At 35.7% G+C, this 16570-nt stretch overlaps 3 protein-coding genes and 1 pseudogene across 3 annotated transcripts; all 4 read left to right on the top strand.

Moving 5' to 3' along the window:
- The first annotated feature begins 2852 nt into the window (after positions 1 to 2852).
- Positions 2853 to 3575, top strand: LOC125475568 (major strawberry allergen Fra a 1-3-like). The gene has a single exon (XM_048580510.1). The coding sequence runs from the start codon at positions 2891 to 2893 to the stop codon at positions 3368 to 3370; it is 480 nt and encodes a 159-aa protein (XP_048436467.1). The 5' UTR covers positions 2853 to 2890; the 3' UTR covers positions 3371 to 3575.
- A 2732-nt stretch (positions 3576 to 6307) lies between these two features.
- LOC103959349 lies at positions 6308 to 7099 on the top strand (annotated as a pseudogene).
- Positions 7100 to 10625: 3526 nt separating this feature from the next.
- Positions 10626 to 11415, top strand: LOC125468078 (major strawberry allergen Fra a 1-3-like). Its single transcript, XM_048580509.1, has one exon. It carries the CDS (start codon positions 10731 to 10733, stop codon positions 11208 to 11210), a length of 480 nt encoding a protein of 159 aa, XP_048436466.1. The 5' UTR covers positions 10626 to 10730; the 3' UTR covers positions 11211 to 11415.
- A 3148-nt stretch (positions 11416 to 14563) lies between these two features.
- LOC125475567 (major strawberry allergen Fra a 1-3-like) lies at positions 14564 to 15351 on the top strand. Its single transcript, XM_048580508.1, has one exon. It carries the CDS (start codon positions 14667 to 14669, stop codon positions 15144 to 15146), a length of 480 nt encoding a protein of 159 aa, XP_048436465.1. The 5' UTR covers positions 14564 to 14666; the 3' UTR covers positions 15147 to 15351.
- Positions 15352 to 16570: the final 1219 nt, after the last annotated feature.

Below are 16570 nucleotides of genomic sequence, written 5' to 3'. Positions count from 1 at the left end.
CGCCAAATTTGAAAATCTAAAGGAGAAAACAAATGCATTTATGTGACAAAGACCTAATAACACCCTAATGGGGTGTTTGTTTGCCCTCACTAAGTTGGACTGGACTGGACTGGACTAGCTATTAGTCCAATACTGTGTTTGTTCCATGTTGGGACTAACATTAATGAGACTAAATGGGACTAGCATGGACAAAACCCTTCACTAAGAGGTCTTAGCGAGACCCCCCAATAACCATGGGACTAGCTAAGACTATCCTCTCTTTCTCATCTTCGTCATGCTCAACGACCACTCCCGACAGACTCCTCGTCATCTCCGGTCATCTAGATTAATCATTAACTTTTCGACTCTCTTTCAGATCCATTTCACAACCAACTTTCATATAAAATATATCAAATTGAAGTTGGGTGTGACAAGATTACGATTTTACCTGAATCGAGGCCAAAATGTGGTCGAATGTGGCTGGAAAATGGCCTGGAAGTCTCGGCCTGTTTGGGCTTCTTTAAATCCATGACAGATTCGAGCATTCAAAGCTAAGATCTCAGTCCAGGGATGGTGATGAATTTTTTGGCGGTGCTAACTGCATCTAATTTAATGAGGGTTGGCCAGAAAACACATCGGGAAACCTGCAACTCGTCAGGAAAATTGGAGTCGTGTGGTCTCATTCGAACAACGCATAGCTAGAGAGGGAGGGAGGACAGAGAAATAGAGACTGGAATCAATAAGGAGTTTGACCAGGAATGAGAAAGAGACATGAATTGAGAGGTCTAAGAGGAAAAAACGAGGGAGAGGGTGGGACGATGAGAGAAGAGGAAAAGAGTGGGACGGAAATGGTAGGAAAAGATGAAGAATTAGAGAAGATCATAATAAAATATTAATAATTTATATATTAAATAATATAATATTAGAGTTTGTTATTATCTAGCTTCTTAGTCCAATACTGCACCAAACGCTTCACTAAGTTAGTCCAGTTTAGTCTAGTCTAAGCCAGTCCAACTTAGTCCTTGAAGCTAATCTAGTCCGAGATAATCCGGCGCAACAGACGCCCCCCAAGTCTATTAACAAAGACAATGATACCAATATAATTAAATCTGACTTCATTTCATCTTGTGTGACAAATTTCTTGATCTTGAAGGAAATTTGCACGACCAACAATTAACCTAAACTCCCACACATATACCACAAGCATATTGAGTGTAATTAACACTTTTGGAAAGGTGTTAATTATGCATAGTCTTCTACCTGCACGCCCATGATGAATTACTTATTGTTGATGTATGTGAATCCAATTGTGCATTCACTACAACAAAATAGATGTTTTAGCAAGAAAAAAAATTTCTCGCTCAAAGTTTCCATTTTGTTAAACTTTAAAACTTTTACTCGGTATAGTGAGTAAAGATAGATTACCACGCTAAGAGTCCATCTACAGTGAGGAAATGTTTTTTTGCAAAATATTTGAATTTCTCGCTAGAGCAAGGACAAGTTTTGTAATCAAAATTGGGTCTGTTTTTGTAAAGACCAAATAATATCATTGCAAAAAGTATTGTATAGCGAGAAAAGTAAGTTTCCTCGCTAGAGATTTCCTCACTAAAAGACCAATTTGTTATAGTGATTTCATGTATAAACTGTTCAGTTGAGAGTCCTCACAACTAAAGTTTTTATGAAATAGTATGAATGTAATTTATTGAGGTTAATTAGTACACTGATGGCGATGAAATGAACGGATAATACCAAGATACTCACTAGTGAGTATTGATGTACTCACTTTCTGACTTGATTCAATAAAAAACATGTCACATGTTTCTTTTTTTAAAAGGCCAAGAAAAATTAAATAACATGTCCATTATTTTTCAAAACAATAAAATAATTCAAAATATCATTGGACAAAATTAAAATGTGAGTACCTGAGTATTATCCGAAATGAATTGGTGTCTAATGCCCAATTGATGAAACCTTGTTTGACAAAATTGTTGTTTGCTTCATATATTGTTGTCCCTACTACATCACAACTAGTATGCACTTCCAGAAGTTCAAATTAGGGTACTTGACTTGCATTTCAAACATATGGAGATTGAGTCAACATTGATTGCCCATAATTTTCTATGGAGTTTTTACATATTCAAACGGAAAAGGCAAGATCAAAATGTTCAATTATAACAAAGTCCAAATACACAGTCCTCGTATCTATTAACTATTTTATGTACACAGCCAATGACCATGTTGATTGTGAATCTACAAAATTAGATAAATATTTTTGGTTATACGATATGAAATGATTAGAGGGTAAGCTAGCCCTGCCACAATTAAGGTGAGATGGTCAGCAGATTAATTGAAATTTTTACCATCAGAATGGCTAACTGGAATGGAAGAGAATGTGAAGTGTTCACTTCATCAGGATTATTGAATTCAAAGCGCATGGCAGTCATTGTTGATTGAGACCCAAGTATCAGTTTTGGACTGAAAAAGATAGAAAGGAATAAGCTTAATCAATTAATGAACGGAATTCCAATTTCCATGCTCTGGTTTCACAGAAAGTGTAAAAGTAGCTCCAGTGGGATGGAAATAATTGAGCTCGTGGATTAAATGGCTATTTTTATTTAATTTTATTCAATTGGCAGATGGTTCTTCTCTTGACTAAAATACAAACATTCCATGTAGAAAAGTAATGGTTCCCACGTCACAATGAATATAACCAATTAAAAAAGAAAAAAAAGAAAAAAAAAAGGAAATGGCATAAATCCCATCCATCCACCTTCAGGCAGCCTCGTCTATAAATACCATACCTCCTCTTCAGCTATTCACACCTCAAAACCTCCCAATACATCATCTTTCTTCCTCAGTCTTTCTCTTTATCAATTAGTTATTTCACACTTCCCAAACGCATCTCAGAATCATGGGTGTATTCACATACGAATATGAGTTCACCTCCGCCATTCCTCCTGCTAGGTTGTTCAATGCCTTTGTTCTTGATGCTGACAACCTCATCCCCAAGATTGCACCACAAGCAGTGAAGAGCACTGAGATCCTTGAAGGAGATGGCGGAGTTGGAACCATTAAGAAGATCAACTTCGGTGAAGGTAGCACATACAGCTATGTGAAGCACAAAATTGATGGGGTTGACAAGGACAACTTTGTCTACAAGTATAGTGTGATTGAAGGAGATGCTATCTCTGAGACGATTGAGAAGATCTCTTATGAGACTAAGTTGGTTGCTTCCAGCAGCGGTTCTGTCATCAAGAGCACTAGCCACTACCACACCAAAGGTGACATTGAGATTAAGGAAGAGCATGTTAAGGCTGGTAAAGAGAAGGCCTCCCACCTCTTCAAGTTGATTGAGAACTATCTCTTGGAGCACCAGGATGCCTACAACTAAATTAATGTTGTCTCCTGCCGGAAGAAGTATTATTAAGTAGTTGTGTCCTCTTTTGGCATCAAACAATGTATCGGTGTGGTTTTCATTCCCTTTTTCTTTAAGTTTTGAAACAGTGTTTTGGCTTGTAATTGGAGCTTTTGAGTAGAGTGAATATTGTGTTTCCCTTCATTTACAAATAAATAAGAAGAAATCATATTTGATGATATATTTTCAAATTTCTTTTTCAATTTTCATTTTTCTAACTTGACTTCTATTATTTCATGTGACATGTCATGTCAATCACACCAAAAGATCACATGATAACTAATTGGCTTTTTAGCCAAAATGGTCTCTGAGATTTGCATAAACCGTCACTTTGGTCCATGAGATTGAAAATCAATAGAAATGGTCATTGAGATTGTCCACCATCCATTATTTTGGTCATTCCATTAAAAACTCCGTTAAGTGTCCTAGAGATCTTGGCCGAAAGTTTGGACAATTTTCAAAGCTTCATAACTCAATCGTTTCTTAACCAAATTCAACCCATAATATATCAAAATGAAGATAGGAAAGTATAGAACAAGATTATACCATTTGGAAGCCTAATGGTTGTTGGAGATGGCCGGAAAATAGCTTGAAGGGTGACTGGTCCGCGTGAAAACTGGAAAACTCGCTGGAAACTGAGTAAAATTTAAAGGTTCATAACTTCTTCAATACTCAACAAAATCAAGTGATTCAGAAACAAAAATCATACTTCTCGATGAGACGAAGAGCATGGTACTATTTTGGAAGGCTAACTAGCTGTGGTTTGGTCGAAAAACAGCTTGAAGGGTGACTGGTCCGCGTGAAAACTGGAAAACTCGCTGGAAACTGAGTAAAATTTAAAGGTTCATAACTTCTTCAATACTCAACAAAATCAAGTGATTCAGAAACAAAAATCATACTTCTCGATGAGACGAAGAGCATGGTACTATTTTGGAAGGCTAACTAGCTGTGGTTTGGTCGAAAAACAGTTTGAAAGTGGCTATCTTGGTTATCAAGTTAGCCACTTTCGACCAGTTTGCCGACCAAAACACAGCAAGTTAGCCTTTGAAAAAGGTACCATTATCTTCCTCTCTTTGAGGAGTATGATTTTCATTTTTAATCAATCGATTTCGTTGAGTATTGAAGAAGTTATGAACGTTTAAAGTTTACCCAGTTTCATGCGAGTTTTCCAGTTTTTCCGCGGACCAGTCACATTTTAGGCTATTTTTCAGCCATATTCAGCAACCATTGGGCTTCCAAATAGGTAGAATCTTGTTCTACACTTTCCTATCTTCATTGTGATATATTATGGGTTAAATTTGGTTATGAAACGATTGAGTTACGAAACTTTGAAAATTGCCCAAACTTCCGGCCAAGAGATTCAGGACACTTATCAGAGTTTTTAATGGAAGGACTAAAATAGTGGACATGGACAATCTCAGGGGCCATTTCTATTGATTTTTAATCTCAGAGACCAAAGTGATGTGTTATGCAAATCTCAGGGACCATTTTGGATAAAAAGCCTAACTAATTTAAGAAAACAAATGAATCTTATCTACCACCTAAGTGATAATTCTTTTACCTTAAGTGATAATTCATTGCAACCCAATCCTTTATACTACACAAGACTTAAGTGATAATTCTTTTACCTTCAACATATATATTAGTAATTGCAACATTGTAAAAGCTTCACACACGTAATTAGCTGTTGATATATATATATATATATATATATATATATATAGTGATTTCATGTATAGACTGTTCAGCTGGGAGTCCTCACAACTAAAGCTTTTATGAAACAGTATGAATGTAATTTATTGAGGTTAATTAGTACACTGATGGCGATGAAATGAATGGATAATACCGAGATACTCACTAGTGAGTATTGATGTACTCACTTTCTGACTTGATTCAATAAAAAAATGTCACATGTTTCTATTTTTAAAAGGCCAAGAAAAATTAAATAACATGCCCATTATTTTTCAAAACAATAAAATAATTCAAAATATCATTGGACAAAATTAAATGGTGAGTACCCAAGTATTATCCGAAATGAATTGGTGTCTAATGCCCAATTGATGAAACCTTGTTTGACAAAATTGTTGTTTGCTTCATATATTGTTGTCCCTACTACATCACAACTAGTATGCACTTCCAGAAGTTCAAATTAGGGTACTTGACTTGCATTTCAAACATATGGCTGCATTGAGTCAACATTGATTGCCCATAATTTTCTATGGAGTTTTTACATATTCAAACGGAAAGGGAAAGATAAAAATGTTCAATTACAACAAAGTCCAAATACACAGTCCTCGTATCTATTAACTATTTTACGTACGCAGCCAATGACCATGTTGATTGTGAATCTACAAAATTAGATAAATATTTTTGGTTATACGATATGAAATGATTAGAGGGTAAGTTAGCCCTGCCACAATTAAGGTGAGATGGTCAGCAGATTAATTGAAATTTTTACCATCAGAATGGCTAAGTGGAATGGAAGAGAATGTGAAGTGTTCACTTTATCAGGATTATTGAATTCAAACCCCGTCGCAGTCATTGTTGGTTGAGACCCAAGTATCAGTTTTGGACTGAAAAAGATAGAAAGGAATAAGCTTAATCAATTACTGAACGGAATTCCAATTTCCATGCTCTGGTTTCACAGAAAGTGTAAAAGCAGCTCCAGTGGGATAGAAATAATTGAGCTCGTGGATTAAATGGCTATTTTTATTTTTATTTTATTCAATTAGCAGATGGTTCTTCTCTTGACTAAAATACAAACATTCCATGTAGAAAAGTAATGGTTCCCACGTTACAATGAATAGAACCAATTAAAAAAAAAAAAAAAAAAAAAAAAGAGGAAATGGCATAAATCCCATCCATCCACCTTCAGGCAGCCTCGCCTATAAATACCATACCTCCTCTTCGGCTATTCACACCTCAAAACCTCCCAATACATCATCTTTCTTCCTCAGTCTTCCTCTTTATCAATTAGTTATTTCACACTTCCCAAACGCATCTCAGAATCATGGGTGTATTCACATACGAATCTGAGTTCACTTCCGCCATTCCTCCTGCTAGGTTGTTCAATGCCTTTGTTCTTGATGCTGACAACCTCATTCCCAAGATTGCACCACAAGCAGTGAAGAGCACTGAGATCCTTGAAGGAGATGGCAGAGTTGGAACCATTAAGAAGATCAACTTCGGTGAAGGTAGCACATACAGCTATGTGAAGCACAGAATTGATGGGGTGGACAAGGACAACTTTGTCTACAAGTAGAGTGTGATTGAAGGAGATGCTATCTCTAAGACAATTGAGAAAATCTCTTATGAGACTAAGTTGGTTGCTTCCAGCAGCGGTTCTGTCATCAAGAGCACTAGCCACTACCACACCAAAGGTGACATTGAGATTAAGGAAGAGCATGTTAAGGCTGGTAAAGAGAAGGCCTCCCACCTCTTCAAGTTGATTGAGAACTACCTCTTGGAGCACCAGGATGCCTACAACTAAATTAATGTTGTCTGCTGCCGGAAGAAGCATTATTAATTAGTTGTGTCCTCTTTTGGCATCAAACAATGTATCGGTGTGGTTTTCATTCCCTTTTTCTTCAAATTTTGAAACAGTGTTTTCGCTTGTAATTGGAGCTTTTGAGTGGAGTGAATATTGTGTTTCCCTTCATTTACAAATAAATAAGAAGAAATCATATTTGATGATATATTTTCAAATTTCTTTTTCAATTTTCATTTTTCTAACTTGACTTCTATTATTTCATGTGACATGTCATGTCAATCACACCAAAAGATCACATGATAACTAATTGGCTTTTTAGCCAAAATGGTCTCTGAGATTTGCATAACACGTCACTTTGGTCCATGAGATTGAAAATCAATAGAAATGGTCATTGAGATTGTCCACCATCCATTATTTTCGTCATTCCGTTAAAAACTCCGTTAAGTGTCCTGGAGATCTTGGCCGAAAGTTTGGACAATTTTCAAAGCTTCATAACTCAATCATTTCTTAACCGAATTCAACCCATAATATATCAAACTGAAGATAGGAAAGTGTAGAACAAGATTATACCATTTGGAAGCCTAATGGTTGTTGGAGATGGCCGGAAAATAGCCTGAAGGGTGACTGGTCCGCGGGAAAACTGGAAAACTCGCCGGAAATTGAGTAAAATTTAAACGTTCATAACTTCTTCAATACTCAACGAAATCAAGTGATTCGAAAACAAAAATCATACTTCTTGATGTGACGAAGAGCCTGGTACCTTTTTTAAAGGTTAACTAGTTTTGGTTTGGCCCAAAAACAGTTTGAAAGTGGCTATCTTGGTTGTCGAGTTAGCCACTTTTGACCAGTTTGCCAGCCAAAACACAGCAAGTTAGCCTTTGAAAAAGGTACCATTATCTTCCTCTCTTTGAGGAGTATGATTTTCATTTTTAATCAATCGATTTCGTTGAGTATTGAAGAAGTTATGAACATTTAAAGTTTACCCACTTTCATGCGAGTTTTCTAGTTTTTCCACGGACCAGTCACATTTCAGGCTATTTTTCGGCCATCTTCGGCAACCATTGGGCTTCCAAATAGGTAGAATCTTGTTCTACACTTTCCTATCTACATTGTGATATATTATGGGTTGAATTTGGTTATGAAACGATTGAGTTACGAAACTTTGAAAATTGCCCAAACTTCCGGCCAAGAGATTCAGGACACTTATAAGAGTTTTTAACGGAATGACTAAAATAATGGATAGTGGACAATCTTATGGACCAAAGCCTAACTAATTTAAGAAAACAAATGAATCTTATCTACCACCTAATATGCGATCAATTCAAAGAAAAACCAATGAAAATGACTTGAAAACTTTGAGTTTTAACGATAAGGACAAAATAAATGGTAAAGTGAATAGTATCAGGATTGACCTTTTAATGTAAAAATATGATTTATCGTTAAAATGAACAACACCGGAAACTTTTCGTTAAAGTTCCTTCAATTTAAAGCATCATATTTTCTAACTACACGAGTTGACCACACATATTTAACATTTACCGTTATCATGGTATGACAAATGAATATACATATGCCATAGTCTTTTTGCATGAGTTGACCCAATCCTTTATATTTGAATAAGAATCCTTGCTCTCAGGTACCGTTTGGTACGTGGGACGGGATGGAACAAAGTGGGATAAGACGTTCCGTCCGACGTTTGGTGCGCCTAAAACGGGTGGAACAAGCTGTTCCATGGGACGAGTTTTGAATGAATTTTCGTTCCATCTCACCCCCTTGGAATGACTCGTTCCACATCCGTGGAACACAAAATTATAACCTCTCTGTCTCCTTCTTCTTCCTCCTTGTTTCCATCCGAGGGCATCTTTGCTCCCGCTCCGTTCCGTTCCGTTCCGTCCTGTCCCGTCCCATTCCGTTCTGTCCCGTCCCGTCTGCATACCAAACGATACCTCAGCTACCCTTATATTTGTAGACTAATAAATGTATCGGTGTGGTCTCATTGAGTTTCAAAAATAATATATTATCATATATATTTGAGTAAGAATCCCTGCTCTCAGCTACCTATATACTCTATTAATTTAATAGACTCTGTTTGAAATGTCCTTGGTAAAGTTCTGCCAAACATACTCACTACAATGGAGTTCCAACAAGGCAATTACTTTAGGGCCTCATTCGAATGATAACTAACAAATTTAAGGTACACTGAAGGTAGAGAATAATGATTTTATTTATTTATTTATTATTACTTTTTTTTAAGGGGATAAGGAGGTTAGAATTGGAAAAAAACTTCTCCTTTCTATACCATTTTGAGGAGGATTAAAATAGATAAGTTTTCTTCTAAGTAATTCATCTCCTACTCCAAGTTTGCTACAAAATTTTCATTTATTCCTTCAACATACCTTGATAATAGCGGTTTATCCATTGCAACCCAATCCTTTATACTACACAAGACTTAAGTGATAATTCTTTTACCTTCAACATATATATTAGTAATCGCAACATTGTAAAAGCTTCACACACGTAATTAGCTGTTGATATATATATATATATATATATATAGTGATTTCATGTATAGACTGTTCAGTTGAGAGTCCTCACAACTAAAGCTTTTATGAAACAGTATGAATGTAATTTATTGAGGTTAATTAGTACACTGATGGCGATGAAATGAATGGATAATACCGAGATACTCACTAGTGAGTATTGATGTACTCACTTTCTGACTTGATTCAATAAAAAAATGTCACATGTTTCTATTTTTAAAAGGCCAAGAAAAATTAAATAACATGTCCATTATTTTTCAAAACAATAAAATAATTCAAAATATCATTGGACAAAATTAAAAGGTGAGTACCCAAGTATTATCCGAAATGAATTGGTGTCTAATGCCCAATTGATGAAACCTTGTTTGACAAAATTGTTGTTTGCTTCATATATTGTTGTCCCTACTACATCACAACTAGTATGCACTTCCAGAAGTTCAAATTAGGGTACTTGACTTGCATTTCAAACATATGGCTGCATTGAGTCAACATTGATTGCCCATAATTTTCTATGGAGTTTTTACATATTCAAACGGAAAAGGAAAGATAAAAATGTTCAATTAGAACAAAGTCCAAATACACAGTCCTCGTATCTATTAACTATTTTACGTACGCAGCCAATGACCATGTTGATTGTGAATCTACAAAATTAGATAAATATTTTTGGTTATACGATATGAAATGATTAGAGGGTAAGTTAGCCCTGCCACAATTAAGGTGAGATGGTCAGCAGATTAATTGAAATTTTTACCATCAGAATGGCTAAGTGGAATGGAAGAGAATGTGAAGTGTTCACTTTATCAGGATTATTGAATTCAAACCCCGTCGCAGTCATTGTTGGTTGAGACCCAAGTATCAGTTTTGGACTGAAAAAGATAGAAAGGAATAAGCTTAATCAATTACTGAACGGAATTCCAATTTCCATGCTCTGGTTTCACAGAAAGTGTAAAAGCAGCTCCAGTGGGATAGAAATAATTGAGCTCGTGGATTAAATGGCTATTTTTATTTTTATTTTATTCAATTAGCAGATGGTTCTTCTCTTGACTAAAATACAAACATTCCATGTAGAAAAGTAATGGTTCCCACGTCACAATGAATAGAACCAATTAAAAAAAAAAAAAAAAAAAGAAAAAAAAGAGGAAATGGCATAAATCCCATCCATCCACCTTCAGGCAGCCTCGCCTATAAATACCATACCTCCCCTTCAGCTATTCACACCTCAAAACCACCCAATACATCATCTTTCTTCCTCAGTCTTCCTCTTTATCAATTAGTACTTCACACTTCCCAAACGCATCTCAGAATCATGGGTGTATTCACATACGAATCTGAGTTCACCTCCGCCATTCCTCCTGCTAGGTTGTTCAATGCCTTTGTTCTTGATGCTGACAACCTCATCCCCAAGATTGCACCACAAGCAGTGAAGAGCACTGAGATCCTTGAAGGAGATGGCGGAGTTGGAACCATTAAGAAGATCAACTTCGGTGAAGGTAGCACATACAGCTATGTGAAGCACAGAATTGATGGGGTTGACAAGGACAACTTTGTCTACAAGTACAGTGTGATTGAAGGAGATGCTATCTCTGAGACGATTGAGAAGATCTCTTATGAGACTAAGTTGGTTGCTTCCAGCAGCGATTCTGTCATCAAGAGCACTAGCCACTACCACACCATAGGTGACATTGAGATCAAGGAAGAGCATGTTAAGGCTGGTAAAGAGAAGGCCTCCCACCTCTTCAAGTTGATTGAGAACTACCTCTTGGAGCACCAGGATGCCTACAACTAAATTAATGTTGTCTACTGCCGGAAGAAGTATTATTAAGTAGTTGTGTCCTCTTTTGGCATCAAACAATGTATCAGTGTGGTTTTCATTCCCTTTTTCTTTAAGTTTTGAAACAGTGTTTTGGCTTGTAATTGGAGCTTTTGATTGGAGTGAATATTGTGTTTCCCTTCTTTTACAAATAAATAAGAAGAAATCATATTTGATGATATATTTTCAAATTTCTTTTTCAATTTCCATTTTTCTAACTTGACTTCTATTATTTCATGTGACATGTCATGTCAATCACACCAAAAGATCACATGATAACTAATTGGCTTTTTAGCCAAAATGGTCTCTGAAATTTGCATAACACGTCACTTTGATCCATGAGATTGAAAATCAATAGAAATGGTCATTGAGATTGTCCACCATCCATTATTTTGGTCATTTTGTTAAAAACTCCGTTAAGTGTCCTAGAGATCTTGGCCGAAAGTTTGGACAATTTTCAAAGCTTCATAACTCAATCGTTTCTTAACCAAATTCAACCCATAATATATCAAAATTAAACGTTCATAACTTCTTCAATACTCAACGAAATCAAGTGATTCGAAAACAAACATCATACTTCTGATGGATGAAGAGCTTGGTACCTCTTTTAAAGGTAACTAGCTGTGGTTGGCCGAAAAAAGTTGAAGTGCTATCTTGGTTGTCGAGTTAGCCATTTCAACTACTTTGCCGGCAAAACACGGCAAGTTAGCCTTTGAAAAAGGTACCATTATCTTCCTCTCTTTGAGGAGTATGATTTTCATTTTTAATCAATCAATTTCGTTGAGTATTGAAGAAGTTATGAACGTTTAAAGTTTACCCAGTTTCATGCGAGTTTTCCAGTTTTTCCGCGGACTAGTCACATTTTAGGCTATTTTCGGCCATCTTCGGCAACCATTGGGCTTCCAAATAGGTAGAATCTTGTTCTACACTTTCCTATCTTCATTGTGATATCTTATGGGTTGAATTTGGTTATGAAACGATTGAGTTACGAAACTTTGAAAATTGCCCAAACTTCCGGCCAAGAGATTCAGGACACTTATCAGAGTTTTTAACGGAAGGACTAAAATAGTGGACATGGACAATCTCAGGGGCCATTTCTATTGATTTTCAATCTCAGAGACCAAAGTGATCGGTTATGCAAATCTCAGGGACCATTTTGGATAAAAAGCCTAACTAATTTAAGAAAAAAAATGAATCTTATCTACCACCTAGTATGCGATCAATTCAAAGAAAAACCAATGAAAATGACTTGAAAACTTTGAGTTTTAACGGCAAGGACAAAATAAATGGTAAAGTGAATAGTATCAGGATTGACCTTTTAATGTAAAAATATGATTTTTCATTAAAATGAACAGCACCGGAAACTTTTCGTTAAAGTTCCCTCAATTTAAAGCATCATATTTTCTAACTACACGAGTTGACCACACATATTTAACATTTACAGTTATCATGGTATGACAAATGAATATACATATGCCATATTCTTTTTGCATGAGTTGACCCAATCCTTTATATTTGAATAAGAATCCATGCTCTCGGCTACCTTTATATTTGTAGACTAATAAATGTATCGGTGTGGTCTCATTGAGTTTCAAAAATAATATATTATCATATATATTTGAATAAGAATCCTTGCTCTCAGCTACCTATATACTCTATTAATTTAATAGACTCTGTTTGAATTGTCCTTGGTAAAGTTCTGCCAAACATACTCACTACAATGGAGTTCCAACAAGGCAATTACTTTAAGGCCTCATTCGAATGATAACTACCAAATTTAAGGTACAATGAAGGTAGAGAATAATGATTTTATTTATTTATTTATTATTACTTTTTTTTTAAGGGGATAAGGAGGTTAGAATTGGAAAAAAACTTCTCCTTTCTATACCATTTTGAGGAGGATTAAAATAGATAAGTTTTCTTCTAAGTAATTCATCTCCTACTCCAAGTTTGCTACAAAATTTTCATTTATTCCTTCAACATACCTTGTTAATAGCGGTTTATCCATTGCAACCCAATCCTTTATACTACAGAAGACTTAAAGTGATAATTCTTTTACCTTCAACATATATAATAGTAATCGCAACATTGTAAAAGCTTCACACACGTAATTAGCTGTTGATATATATATATATATATATATAGTGATTTCATGTATAGAATGTTCAGTTGAGAGTCCTCACAACTAAAGCTTTTATGAAACAGTATGAATGTAATTTATTGAGGTTAATTAGTACACTGATGGCGATGAAATGAATGGATAATACCGAGATACTCACTAGTGAGTATTGATGTACTCACTTTCTGACTTGATTCAATAAAAAAATGTCATATGTTTCTATTTTTAAAAGGCCAAGAAAAATTAAATAACATGTCCATTATTTTTCAAAACAATAAAATAATTCAAAATATCATTGGACAAAATTAAAAGGTGAGTACCCAAGTATTATCCGAAATGAATTGGTGTCTAATGCCCAATTGATGAAACCTTGTTTGACAAAATTGTTGTTTGCTTCATATATTGTTGTCCCTACTACATCACAACTAGTATGCACTTCCAGAAGTTCAAATTAGGGTACTTGACTTGCATTTCAAACATATGGCTGCATTGAGTCAACATTGATTGCCCATAATTTTCTAAGGAGTTTTTACATATTCAAACGGAAAAGGAAAGATCAAAATGTTCAATTATAACAAAGTCCAAATACACAGTCCTCGTATCTATTAACTATTTTACGTACGCAGCCAATGACCATGTTGATTGTGAATCTACAAAATTAGATAAATATTTTTGGTTATACGATATGAAATGATTAGAGGGTAAGTTAGCCCTGCCACAATTAAGGTGAGATGGTCAGCAGATTAATTGAAATTTTTACCATCAGAATGGCTAACTGGAATGGAAGAGAAAGTGAAGTGTTCACTTTATCAGGATTATTGAATTCAAACCCTGTCGCAGTCATTGTTGGTTGAGACCCAAGTATCAGTTTTGGACTGAAAAAGATAGAAAGGAATAAGCTTAATCAATTACTGAACGGAATTCCAATTTCCATGCTCTGGTTTCACAGAGTGTAAAAGCAGCTCCAGTGGGATAGAAATAATTGAACTCGTGGATTAAATGGCTATTTTTCTTTGTATTTTATTCAATTAGCAGATGGTTCTTCTCTTGACTAAAATACAAACATTCCCTGTAGAAAAGTAATGGTTCCCACGTCACAATGAATAGAATCAATTTAAAAAAAAAAAAAGAAAAAAAAAGAAAGAGGAAATGGCATAAATCCCATCCATCCACCTCCAGGCAGCCTCGCCTATAAATACCATACCTCCCCTTCAGCTATTCACACCTCAAAACCTCCCAATACATCATCTTTCTTCCTCAGTCTTCCTCTTTATCAATTAGTACTTCACACTTCCCAAACGCATCTCAGAATCATGGGTGTATTCACATACGAATCTGAGTTTACCTCCGCCATTCCTCCTGCTAGGTTGTTCAATGCCTTTGTTCTTGATGCTGACAACCTCATCCCCAAGATTGCACCACAAGCAGTGAAGAGCACTGAGATCCTTGAAGGAGATGGCGGAGTTGGAACCATTAAGAAGATCAACTTCGGTGAAGGTAGCACATACAGCTATGTGAAGCACAGAATTGATGGGGTTGACAAGGACAACTTTGTCTACAAGTACAGTGTGATTGAAGGAGATGCTATCTCGGAGACGATTGAGAAGATCTGTTATGAGACTAAGTTGGTTGCTTCCAGCAGCGGTTCTGTCATCAAGAGCACTAGCCACTACCACACCAAAGGTGACATTGAGATTAAGGAAGAACATGTTAAGGCTGGTAAAGAGAAGGCCTCCCACCTCTTCAAGTTGATTGAGAACTACCTCTTGGAGCACCAGGATGCCTACAACTAAATTAATGTTGTCTACTGCCGGAAGAAGTATTATTAAGTAGTTGTGTCCTCTTTTGGCATCAAACAATGTATCAGTGTGGTTTTCATTCCCTTTTTCTTTAAGTTTTGAAACAGTGTTTTGGCTTGTAATTGGAGCTTTTGATTGGAGTGAATATTGTGTTTCCCTTCTTTTACAAATAAATAAGAAGAAATCATATTTGATGATATATTTTCAAATTTCTTTTTCAATTTCCATTTTTCTAACTTGACTTCTATTATTTCATGTGACATGTCATGTCAATCACACCAAAAGATCACATGATAACTAATTGGCTTTTTAGCCAAAATAGTTTCTGAGATTTGCATAACACATCACTTTGGTCCATGAGATTGAAAATCAATAGAAATGGTCCTTAAGATTGTCCACCATCCATTATTTTGGTCATTCCGTTAAAAACTCCGTTAGCTTCATAACTGAATCGTTTCTTAACCAAATTCAACCCATAATATATCAAACTGAAGATAGGAAAGTGTAGAACAAGATTATACCATTTGGAAGCCTAATGGTTGTTGGAGATGGCCGGAAAATAGCCTGAAGGGTGGCTGGTCCGCGGGAAAACTGGAAAACTCGCCGGAAACTGAGTAAAATTTAAACGTTCATAACTTCTTCAATACTCAACGAAATCAAGTGATTCGAAAACAAAAATCATACTTCTTGATGGGATGAAGAGCTTGGTACCTCTTTTAAAGGTTAACTAGCTGTGGTTTGGCCGAAAAACAGTTTGAAAGTGGCTATCTTGGTTGTCGAGTTAGCCATTTTCAACTAGTTTGCCGGCCAAAACACTGCAAGTTAGCCTTCGAAAAAGGTACCATTATCTTCCTCTCTTTGAGGAGTATGATTTTCATTTTTAATCAATCAATTTCATTGAGTATTGAAGAAGTTATGAACGTTTAAAGTTTACCCAGTTTCAGGCGAGTTTTCCAGTTTTTCCGCGGACCAGTCACATTTTAGGCTATTTTTCGGCCATCTTCGGCAACCATTGGGCTTCCAAATAGGTGGAATCTCGTTCTACACTTTCCTATCTTCATTGTGATATATTATGGGTTGAATTTGGTTATGAAACGATTGAGTTACGAAACTTTGAAAATTGCCCAAACTTCCGGCCAAGAAATTCAGGACACTTGTAAGAGTTTTTAACGGAATGACTAAAATAATGGATAGTGGACAATCTTATGGACCATTTCTATTGATTTTCAATCTTAGGGACCAAAGTGATGTGTTATGCAAATCTTAGGGACCATTTTTGGATAAAAAGCCTAACTAATTTAAGAAAACAAATGAATCTTATCTACCACCTAATATGCGATCAATTTAAAGAAAAACCAATGAAAATGACTTGAAAAATTTGAGTTTTAACGATAAGGACCAAATAAATGGTAAAGTGA

This window comes from the organism of the source record quoted next, unplaced genomic scaffold, assembly GCF_019419815.1.
Source record: "Pyrus x bretschneideri cultivar Hongxiangsu unplaced genomic scaffold, Pyrus_bretschneideri_v1 Contig15, whole genome shotgun sequence".
NCBI classification, from domain to species: domain Eukaryota; kingdom Viridiplantae; phylum Streptophyta; class Magnoliopsida; order Rosales; family Rosaceae; genus Pyrus; species Pyrus x bretschneideri.
Note: the sequence above shows the minus strand (reverse complement) of the source record. Positions and strands in the feature narration are given on the sequence as shown.

Bases quoted from the DNA above. Each gene is read 5' to 3' on its own strand.
- LOC125468078 (XM_048580509.1), top strand. From the start codon at position 10,731: ATGGGTGTATTCACATACGAATCTGAGTTCACCTCCGCCATTCCTCCT.
- LOC125475568 (XM_048580510.1), top strand. From the start codon at position 2,891: ATGGGTGTATTCACATACGAATATGAGTTCACCTCCGCCATTCCTCCT.
- LOC125475567 (XM_048580508.1), top strand. From the start codon at position 14,667: ATGGGTGTATTCACATACGAATCTGAGTTTACCTCCGCCATTCCTCCT.